At 34.9% G+C, this 11,134-nt stretch overlaps 2 protein-coding genes across 2 annotated transcripts; one reads left to right on the plus strand and one right to left on the minus strand.

The window, feature by feature from the left end:
- Window positions 1-1,507: 1,507 nt before the first annotated feature.
- Window positions 1,508-5,307, minus strand: LOC134232427 (zinc finger CCCH domain-containing protein 13-like). Its single transcript, XM_062714384.1, has 4 exons — window positions 5,189-5,307; window positions 3,462-3,735; window positions 3,059-3,226; window positions 1,508-2,100 (listed from the first exon to the last, which is right to left on the minus strand). The coding sequence occupies exons 1-4, from the start codon at window positions 5,193-5,195 to the stop codon at window positions 1,704-1,706; spliced, it is 846 nt and encodes a 281-aa protein (XP_062570368.1). The 5' UTR covers window positions 5,196-5,307; the 3' UTR covers window positions 1,508-1,703.
- Window positions 5,308-5,543: 236 nt separating this feature from the next.
- On the plus strand, window positions 5,544-10,794 carry LOC134232428 (kelch-like protein 2). Its single transcript, XM_062714385.1, has 7 exons — window positions 5,544-5,673; window positions 6,519-6,981; window positions 7,320-7,828; window positions 8,080-8,308; window positions 8,605-8,745; window positions 9,000-9,192; window positions 9,413-10,794. The coding sequence occupies exons 2-7, from the start codon at window positions 6,582-6,584 to the stop codon at window positions 9,633-9,635; spliced, it is 1,695 nt and encodes a 564-aa protein (XP_062570369.1). The 5' UTR covers window positions 5,544-5,673; window positions 6,519-6,581; the 3' UTR covers window positions 9,636-10,794.
- The last annotated feature ends 340 nt before the right edge of the window (window positions 10,795-11,134 follow it).

An 11,134-nucleotide genomic window follows, 5' to 3' on the forward strand; every position in this document is an offset into this window, starting at 1 on the left:
CTAAACCCCCTAGGGAATCATAATTTGAACGAACTAGAATCTACACTATCTGAGGATGATTCCATATAAATATTACTAATCATGGTTTTGAAATACATGTACATGAAAAGAAGATTTTAAAAGGTTGCCCTACATATTCCTATGTTAAATTTTGATCAGCCTTTTTGGCCCCACTCTACCCCTGGGGGTCATGATTTGAACAAATTTGAATTTACACTAACTGAGGATGATTCCACATGAATTTCATCTTTCCTGGGCCAGTGGTTCTGGAGAAGAAGATTTCTAAAAGATTTTTCCTATATATTCCTACCCCTGGGGGTCATGATTTGAACAAACTTGAATCTACACTACCTGAGGATGATTCCACATGAGTTTCATCTTTCCTGGCCCAGTGGTTCTGGAGAGGAAGATTTTTTAAGATTTTTCCTATATATTCCTATGTAAAACTTTGATCGGCCATTTTGGCCCCACCCTACCCCTGGGGGTCATGATTTGAACAAATTTGAATTTACACTAACTGAGGATGATTCCACATGAGTTTCATCTTTCCTGGCCCAGTGGTTCTGGAGAAGAAGATTTTTAAAGATTTTTCCTATATATTCCTATGTAAAACTTTGATCGGCCATTTTGGCCCCACCCTACCCCTGGGGGTCATGATTTGAACAAACTTGAATCTACACTACCTGAGGATGATTCCACATGAGTTTCATCTTTCCTGGCCAAGTGGTTCTGGAGAGGAAGATTTTTAAAGATTTTTCCTATATATTCCTATGTAAAACTTTGATCGGCCATTTTGGCCCCAACCTACCCCTGGGGGTCATAATTTGAATAAACTTGAATCTACACTACCTGAAGATGATTCCACATGAGTTTCATCTTTCCTGGCCCAGTGGTTCTGGAGAAGAAGATTTTTAAAGATTTTTCCTATATATTCCTATGTAAAACTTTGATCGGCCATTTTGGCCCCACCCTACCCCTGGGGGTCATGATTTGAACAAACTTGAATCTACACTACCTGAAGATGATTCCACATGAGTTTCATCTTTCCTGGCCCAGTGGTTCTGGAGAAGAAGATTTTTAAAGATTTTTCCTATATATTCTTATGTAAAACTTTGATCGGCCATTTTGGCCCCACCCTACCCCTGGGAGTTATGATTTGAACAAACTTGAATCTACACTACCTGAAGATGATTCCACATGAGTTTCATCTTTCCTGGCCCAGTGGTTCTGGAGAAGAAGATTTTTAAAAAATGCCATTAATTTTTCTCTAATTCATAATTATCTCCCCTTGGAAAAGGGTGTGGCCCTTCATTTGAACAAACTTGAATCCCCTTCACCCAAGGATACTTTGTGGCAAGTTTGGTTAAAATTGGCCCAGTGGATCTTGAGAAGAAGATGAAAATGTGAAAAGTTTACGACAACGACAACGACAACAACGACGACAGACGACGGACAAATTTTGATCAGAAAAGCTCACTTGAGCCTTCGGCTCGGGTGAGTTAAAAACTACTGGTAGCACATTGTACTTTGTTTAACTGAAATCTTTACAAATAATTGAATAATATAATGTAAATTTAGAATCTTTTTATTAAGGTTAGTGTATCTGCACTGTGTGAAGATTTTTTTTTCAAACAGACATTAAATGATCCTTTAAAATCTGATACTATACTTGTGTAACTGCACTGTGTGAAGATTTTTTTAATTCAAATAGACACTTGGGTATAAACTTGATAGTCTGTCACTTCTGATTCCTCCACAGAATTATCTAATTTATCGTCAACATCTCCAATTCCTGCCCAGTCTAACACTGTAAAACAGTTCCCCACTGTTAAGTTGTCTGAGACACTAGCACTATTTAGACTGGGAGAATTATCACAATCTGCACCATTTGTCAATTCAATTTGTATTTTGGCATCAGATTTTTTCCTTAAGCTTCTTTTGTATTGTCTGTCACGTTCTTTTTCTTTCTGTCTGAATTCTTTATTATTTAGTCGAGCGAGTCTTTTCCTCTCTGCGTCCCGTCTCCTTTCTCTCTCCCTGTACTCTGGGTCCTTCCTTCTGTTCTTCATTCTTTGTTTGGCTACTATTTTCTCCTGTTCCCTGAAAGGACAACAGCAACATTTAGAAGATGAATAAAGGTACATACACATACATATAACGATAAAGGAACTTTGGGAATGGTGTTTAAAACTTCTTTCTTGTATGTGGAATTGAAAGGACAGAAATATTTGTTTAAACCATTATTTTATAATGAAATTGAAAAAAATCAATCTAATTAAAATTAGATACTTTAAGCTTCCGCATTTTGTTATGGCTAGCGACATAACAAAATACAGGTGCGTAAAGGATCTAATTTTAATTAGATTGAAAGACAATTGTGTGTCAAAATATGACCCAATGATAGCTTTATTTGCTAACATGGTTATTATATTGACAATTATAGAATTTATGAAATGATGTGCGTAAAGGATCTAATTTTAATTAGATTGATTAAGAGTGCAATTGTGTGTCATACAAATATAGACATTGGAATAATGAATACAAAAAAACATACATAAAATAAAATGATAGCATATCAGGTTTATTTGCTAACATGGTTTTATTCACAATATTGACAATTTATAATAGCAGCTTAATTTATGAAATGATGTGACTTGTTAACACATTCAAAATGTTGAAATCCCTAGGACATGTACCCCCCCCCCCCCTTTAACACCAGAACCCTGGGGGCATAAAATTAATTTTAACACTTTTCATTTTCTCTAATTCAATTTATAAAAAATTTTCAGTATCAGATGTAGATAAATTTCAAATGAATAACTAACAGCATTAACATGGTTAAAGCGAATATGCTTATAATGAATTTATGCTTACAGCAAAATGATTTTCAGTTCCTGTGGTTTAAAATCATACTGTATTCTTAACAGATATAATGAAATACATTTATAACGCATCAAAATCGCACAATCCTGACACTTCACTATAAGGGTGTTTTACTATATTCTGTACAAAATCTAAAAAATTTGATTGTAACTAAGATTGAATACATTAACAATACCTGTATTCTTTGTTAGCCCTCTGTTCCCGTTTGTATATCTTATCCTTTTCTCGTTTTGTATGTTCTTTGACCGTCAGATGGCAGTTTTCTGGGTCAGTGTTGGATCTTAACCCATTATCAGGAACAAGTGCTATGTAAGATTGAACAAAAGTCTCCTCACACCCATCTCTGTAAAATAACAAACAGACAATTTGTAAACACAAAATCATAAGTCAATGTAATTTTGCATTGGAATAATGACAGAAAAAAAAAACTGAAATAACAAATTGTATTCTTTGCAAAAAAATATTTAAGGAACTCAAAAAGAAAAAACACACCAAATAATGTTAGATTAACTGAAATCTAGAAAGCTTAGCTTAATTTTGAATTTTGATCTAAGTTAACCTCAGAATTTTGATCTTACCTCAAATCAGATGGAGTGATTGTTGAAGGATCCTCAAGAGATGGCTGAAAATTTTCATCACAAGATAATTCTATAGTGTTTAGAACATCAAGATCTCCAATGGGTACAACATGGGGCTCTACGTAATCATCACAAACACTCTCTTCATCTGTAGTTGTTACGATAATGGTTTCCTGAGCAACATCTTCTGATAAGACCACTTCCTCAGCTGTATCTTCTGAGACTTCTGGGTTAGATGGAACAAAATACACTTGAACTCTATTGCTGACTTGATCTACAAAGCAGATAATAAATATAGCAAGAAGCCCAGGTTCCACATTGCTCACCTGAGCAACGTGACTAGGAAAAAAGCAAAAATCAGTTTAGTACTGAAAAGCTTAAATACATAAGTGGTCCCAACCTACCCTTTAAAAGGTTATGATTTGAACAAACTTGAATCTACACCACCTGAGGATGCTTATTTATTTCTTTTTAATAAACTATGACTTTTTTCTCCTAAAACTTTCATTGTGGCCCCATCCTACCCTTGGGAGTCATAATTTGAACAAACTTGAATCTACACTAACTGAGGAAGCTTCCATATAAATATGACCTACCATGGCTTTGCTGTTCTTGAGAAGATTTTTTCTCTATATTTGTATGTAAAACTTTGACCGTCCATTGTGGCTCACCCATCATTTGAACAAATTTGCATCTACACCACCTGAAGATGCTATCACAATTCACATTAATATGCACAACCATGGCGTTTGCTGTTATTAAGAAGATTTCTTACTTTTCTTATATATTCCTATATTAAACTTTGACCATCCATTGTGGCCCCACCCTACCCCTGGGGGTCATGATATGAACAAACTTGAATCTTCACTATCTAACAATGATTCAACATGAGTTTCACCTTTCCTGGCCAACTGGTACTTGAGATTTTTCAATGATGCGATTAATTTTTTGCTGTTTTTTAATTATCTCCCCTTGGAGGAGGACACGGCCCTTCATTTGAATAAATTTAATCCTCTTCAACCAGGTACATGTATACTCTGTGCTAAGTTTGGAAGAAATTGGGCCAGTATAGTTCTAGAGAAAATGAAATTGTGAAAAGTTAACAATGAAAACAACCCCAACAATGACAGACAAATTTCTATCAGGAAAGCTGATAATAGTGAGTGCAGTGAGCATTGCAAAGCGACATTCGTCACTGCGAGATCTAATGACAATGCCTGGGCAAATAGAAAATTTGAACCACTGCACATTCATTCAATAGAATTTTTTCCACAGTTAATTGGACCCACAATGCATCGCTTCAAAGTGCAGATAAGCTAAAGCAATGCCCTTGTGAGAATAACAACAAAAAGTAAACGAATAATAAACATGCCTTGATTTAATGAATTTATTGCAGAAAAATACTTAATAAAACGGTTCTTCATTAATATCAGCCCTGTTCAGGCTTCGGTTTGGAAAAGCAACATGCATACGACGTCATGTGACGTTAGAGTCTTAGACGCACCGAATGTCATGTGCAGTTTCACGAGCCCGATCTAAATGATACTAAATGGATAAGTACCTGCGCTCGCCCTAACGGTCGCACCGTCAACATATTAGCAAATACACTTTGTCATATCTCTGGTATTTTAAATCTATCTGTTAGAGAAAACAATTTTAATCTGTAGATTCATGATAAATCATACATCTTTGTTTCAAGTTGTATGTATTCAATCTGGCATACTTACCAGTCATACCAAGAAGTAATCATTTGTATTGTCTATTCTATATTTAGATTCTGGTCTAAAATATACTCTTTTCAGGATTGAAACAAAGTTTGCCAAGCAAAACTCCAAACTAAACAAACCGGAAACTGATATGAAAATCTAAATGAAAAATGGGATTTTTTTTCTTTCCGGATATGAAATATGATGAAATCCATTAAAAAAAAAATAACTGTAATGAAGGAAAAAAACACGCATTCTATAACTTTGTTATCAATGCTTAACACATTCAAGAAAGTTTTATTCTTTGATATTTGTTAGGATTACTGATGAACTCTTTAAAGAACGATTTAATGAATATTAAACCGGATATTATGTTATTTTGCTTCCGGTTTGAGTAGAGGAAGTAGCAAGATGATTTTCATCATTTTCTCCTCTTTGCATGCGGTTCAAGTAGCGAAATAGAAGTCAACATCACGAGCTTATTATTTATTTTACTGGAAATCATGGTAATATTAACTTAGAAAATGTTGATTCATGATAATATTCTTTAGAATTGCACAAAAAAATTGTGTTTGACAGATCAGCTATCTGATGCTGAGGATTTGTAGTGATAAATGCCTTGACATTTAATTTGCTGACTACATTAAAAGGAAATGAACATTCTCTATTTATTGATATGTTTTAGGTTTATCTTCAAGTTGAAATTTGTAAATCAGAAAGCTCAGCTTAGAATACCTCCCATAAACTTGCAATGTAGCAAAAATTGAAGAATCGCTCCGAAATGATTTTGAAGAATACAAAAGGATTTACTCTGAAAATAACTTCCAAATTAATCATAACAAACCTTTCTGAGGTTGTGCATGCCTTTTACAAATAAAGACGAAAATGCTAGTAATTTTCTTAACTTTGTTTCTCGCTTCAAATTATAACATGCCATGTTTAATTTGGAACTCTCTTGATTGTTCATAATAAATGCACTGAGTTCGAATTATCGCCCGTGTCTGTTTTGCAACATTGTGTCTAAATACTCGGAATGAATACTATGGTTAAACTGTTGATTTTTCTATCAATGAAAAATTTCACCAATGACTGAAGTGAATGAACATGTTAACTTTCATCAGAGACATAAGAATGTTTAATCATCCAAATGATAATATCCTGCAGACTCTTTATCGATAAAATGAGTTCTTTGTATTTGCAGTGTACCAAACAAACACAGACCATAACTCTTACATATATGATATTTAAGCAAGTAAAATAAATTATGTTTGCATAAAATACCCGCTTTAGATGCCACAGGATAATCTGATACATTTAGTTTAATATTCCATGGTTATTTTGCTTTTTGTAGAATTTAAAGACTCTTGATGGTTCCATTAAAGTGAATTTATACTAAAATTCAGCCATTTGGAAAATGATTGAATCAAGAACATTTTTTGTATCTACTCAAACTCAAAATGCTTTCAAGGTCATGCATGAGTTACGACTTCGTAACTTATTGTGTGACGTCATACTCAGAGTCGATGGGAAGGATTTCACTGGTCATAAAGTAGTGTTGTGTGGGTGCAGTCCCTACCTCTGTGCTATGTTCACAAATGGAATGTTGGAATCAGAAAAAACACAAGTTGAAATACAGGGACTGGAGTCCTGGGCAATGGGGGAGTTAATTGAATTCATGTACACAAGTGTGATCGAGATAAATGTGGACAATGTACAAGGAATTCTGCAAGGAGCCAGTTTACTGGGGTTACACCAACTGAGGAAGATGTGTGCCACATTTCTACAGTCTCAGCTTACTGCCTCCAACTGCCTTGGTAAAGTCATCATAAATCTGTATGCAGTGAAAATTTTCACAGCGCTTTTTTATAATCATTTTATTTCCATCCCTTTTGCTTTCCCTAAGTGGGGAAATTTAAAATGGGGCAAATTCAAGAAAAACAACATAATCCCTTATGCAAATCATTTTTAAAAGCAGGACAAAATTGGTTGCAAGTGTTAAAGGGCAAAAAATATGGGGCAAAAAAATCATGCATACAGTAAAATTTACAGCAGCATTACCATTTAGTGTTATGGTGGTTTGGATTTGTATCATGACTTTCTTATTAATATTATCATGACAATGTGTTAATATGTAATCTCTTTTTAACTGTAGGAATCCATGGACTAGCTGATATGTATATGTGTGGAGAACTAGAATCTGCTTCAAGACATTTCATCAATCAGAACTTCTTGGAGGTCATTCACTGTGAAGAATTCATGCAGTTATCATGTGACCGTCTTATTACTCTGCTCAAAAGTGACAACATTCGGGTGAACAATGAAAACCAAGTTATGGATGCAGTTAACAACTGGATTCAATGGGATCCGGATAACAGACATTCTGAAACTTGTCGTCTACTCCAACACGTCAAGTTACCACTGTTAGGTATTTCTCATTTAGAAAACGTAGTTGTGCAATTAGAATGTGTGAAAAATTGCCCCAAGTGCCAGTTGCTGATTAGCAAAGCTATAACGACCCTGCACGATGACACGTCCTTACAGCTGATCCGACCTCGTGCCATGCCCATCAGTATATATGTCCTCGGTGGCCGGAATAGTGCGGACTGTCAGTTACCCAGTACCGAGAGATACGATTTCCTTCTAGATCAGTGGACACATGTTGTAAGTAAAGTACCAAGTAGCCTCATGTTTGGGCAAGGAAATAAAAATGAGCTAAATGCCTATTCTCTTATATCTTTCTTTAGTTGTCCTTTTAATGAACTAAGGAATACTCAATTCAATGTCATTGTCGTTAATTTTTTTTATACAAACATACACCAATATTGCCATAAACTTACTAAAGCATTCATTCCCTAAAAAATCTCTCTCCCTCTTCAGAAAAAAAATTGAACTGAAATTTTACATTTCTCCAGAGTGATATGAACATAGCTCGTACAGCAGTAGGAGCATGCAGTATAGAGGGCATGCTGTATGCTGTGGGAGGGGAATGTGCCTTAGCTGACACTCAGGAGGACACGCTATACTTACGCTGCGTGGAGTGCTATGATCCGGTACTCAGACAGTGGGTTCCTAAACCCGACATGAAAATAGCCAGGTCATTTGTGGCAGTCGCAGCAGTTGGAAAGTACTTGTATGCAATTGGTAAGTTGCTAGATTTGAATGGTGAATGGTTATGGTATAGCTGAATACACAAGGTGTTCCTTGAATAGCTCTGAAGAAATCCTATTGTCCATTTCCTGGTACTTTAGATAGTAATAAAACTCTGAAAGCTGATAATAAATTAATTTTGTTTAGTAAACTTTCCGAGATTTTAGGGAGGAAATACAGGAAAAATTTTAAAATTTGTTTGTTTGATGTTACATTTTATCACTGTGTATTTAATTAAAAGTTTTTATTTTACATTCATGAATTAGTTTATCATTTATTTTATTTTTCAGGTGGAGAGGATCGTGCCACTAGTTATAGCATCATGGAAAAATATGACATTAATTCCGAAACCTGGTCATTTGGTCCGAATATGAAGAGAAAACGAGCCGGAGCAGGTGTGTGTGTTTGTGATGGCAGGATCTATGTAGCAGGTGAGTTATGATAGCTGAGTGTGTTCCAATCAAATATCAAGATAAAAAGAAATCCACAATATTTATTATGAAAGGGAAAATGAAATAGAGATGTTTATTTATAACATACAAGAAAAAAACATACTCTCAGATGACAATAGACTATTTGGTCAGTCTGAAGTTTTTTGCATACAAGATCAGTGAAAAAGTATCAGTGGAGTATTAATGTCTTTGTCCTCTTTGATTGTTTATTTTAAGTGTATATGTTTATTCAGGAGGATATGACAAGACTCTTCACATGGATCGAGCCAGCGTGGAATGTTACGACCCCAATACTGATGACTGGACGTTTGTAACAGAGATGGAAAAAGCTAGATCTGGTCTCTCTGTGGTCGCCATTGACCACAACATCTACATGATAGGAGGGCGATACAAAACAGCTGATCAGTACTTTGATGTGGCAGAAAGGTACAAATAAACTTCCTTTTTTTGATGGGCAATTTTTTACATTAAGAAAAGGTGTTTTCCCCACATTTTGGGCTTAAAATACAACAGATATTCTCAGTAATACATGTATCTTTAAAATGGCATATTTTATCATTCGAGTTTGAAAATCTTTAAGGTGATAATTTTTTGGGAGGGATTGAATGTGGTTTAACTTTTAAAATGTAACTTTTTTTCTTGCTAGGTATAACACCATCACTAACCAGTGGACCACTCTGTGGTCTATGAACCAGCCAAGAGCCTGGCCAGGAATTGCAGTGTATGATGGGAGAATTTATCTGATTGGAGGATTTGATGGCTCCTACAGACTTCGCAGTGCTGAGGTGTATGACATTGATAGAGACAGGTGGTCATTTATCAGTAATATGCTGGTGGGGAGAGCAGGGTGTGGGGCAGCCATAGTGTGAGGGAACCCCCCCTCCTCTCCCTCTCTCCGTGATGAACAGAAGAGGTGCTGATAACTTCCTAGTCTTGTGGTCTTTTTTTGTGAGGATCTATTGTGATATTTCTATAAACACTCCCTGCACAAATGTTGTGATATATCATTTGGGCATTGGTAAAATCTTTTCTTATTCCTTCAAGGCTGTGATGTAAAATTAGTAGGGAAAAAGTAGGGAAATTGTGTTGTAAATTAAGTACACATGTAGTGTAATCAGTGCTGTTTATTGGCATACATATACAAGTATATTGTATTAAGTGCTAGTTGTTTCAGATTTACTCAAGATATAGTGTATTGTAACTTAATTGATTCAGTCTGACAATTTTTATCAGTTGCAGGTGCATTGACATGAATATTCATGTTATTCTAAAAAATTATCTACGATAGTCTTCCAAAGACTTTGGACAGAAATAATTCTCATTTTGAATGTTCCAATGTCTGCTGTGATGGACTTTTTTATTTGACATTTTTCAAATGGAGTCTCCTTTTGTTGATGGAAGTGCATAAGATATATGTATATGCTGCGGAATTGATTGCTTTCTTTTGGGAAACATGGTCTTGCATTTCATCTATTGTGAATGATGTTGTGGTATTAAAAAGTACATTTTTGATGATGTCCTGAAATGTTTTATATATGCTCTTGGGAACATGTACAGTATATTGTAAAAGAAAATCATTTTATATGGAGGCTATTTCTCTCTTGAAGAAAAGTTGTCAATGTTGACTTTCTATTATTAAACAGACTGAATACAAACAGTTGAATTATGTCACTATTGTGTCAAAGTGATCTACAGCGGAATTACATGTAAATTAATCCATCTTTGAGATTTCCTTCAATTTAATTGTAATGTGTACATTTTCATTTGGTGGATGAATTGCCTCAAGGCACACTGTTGTAGTTTTTAAGCTTATAATTTTCTCAACATCATTGATCGTTTTGTTTTACTATGCTAAATAAATGATACTGAAGCTTTCAATGTTTTTCATTTATCTACTATAAAAGTGATAAAATTGGACTTTCTAAGAGTGATTGTTATATCTATTGGAAAATAGCTTTTGCATTTACTGTGTTTACATGTTCTCTGCAGTGATTATCATCCTAGCTCTGCAATGCAGCCATACACAGCCAAATGGTTCTCATGTGACTATCGCAAAAATAAGAACTTCAGAATCATGTTATTAATGTTAATCTCATTAAAGCTGAACACTACTCGTAAATAGGCATAGTCTGCCATATTTCCCATTGTTCAACACTCTCCCTACAACCCATATATAAGGAGCAGATCGCTTATCAGTTCAATGTATTTTGCTTTAGAGGTCCGACGAGTGTAGACGTACACCTTTCACTGCGTGCTACTCAATCTCGATGAAATTATCAAACTTTACGTATTTTTTCCAAAACAGGACAAGAGTGTCTTGAAAAATACAGGTCAATACATTATTTACAAACATAAAATGCACATGAAA

Source organism: Saccostrea cucullata, unplaced genomic scaffold, assembly GCF_032062105.1.
Source record: "Saccostrea cucullata isolate Sc308-1 unplaced genomic scaffold, CSIRO_AGI_Scuc_v1 ctg21, whole genome shotgun sequence".
Taxonomy (NCBI): Eukaryota; Metazoa; Mollusca; class Bivalvia; order Ostreida; family Ostreidae; genus Saccostrea; species Saccostrea cuccullata.

What these genes read in the sequence shown, in the direction of transcription:
- LOC134232427 (XM_062714384.1), bottom strand. An exon ending in ATCACTCCATCTGATTTGAG is followed by an intron (nt 3,227 to 3,461) that starts GTAAGATCAAAA and finishes GTTATTTTACAG; the next exon opens with AGATGGGTGTGAGGAGACTT. An exon ending in AGGGCTAACAAAGAATACAG is followed by an intron (nt 2,101 to 3,058) that starts GTATTGTTAATG and finishes TTGTCCTTTCAG; the next exon opens with GGAACAGGAGAAAATAGTAG.
- LOC134232428 (XM_062714385.1), top strand. Translation starts at nt 6,582, where the DNA reads ATGATTGAATCAAGAACATTTTTTGTATCTACTCAAACTCAAAATGCT. An exon ending in TAGATCAGTGGACACATGTT is followed by an intron (nt 7,829 to 8,079) that starts GTAAGTAAAGTA and finishes ACATTTCTCCAG; the next exon opens with AGTGATATGAACATAGCTCG. An exon ending in TACTTTGATGTGGCAGAAAG is followed by an intron (nt 9,193 to 9,412) that starts GTACAAATAAAC and finishes TTTTCTTGCTAG; the next exon opens with GTATAACACCATCACTAACC.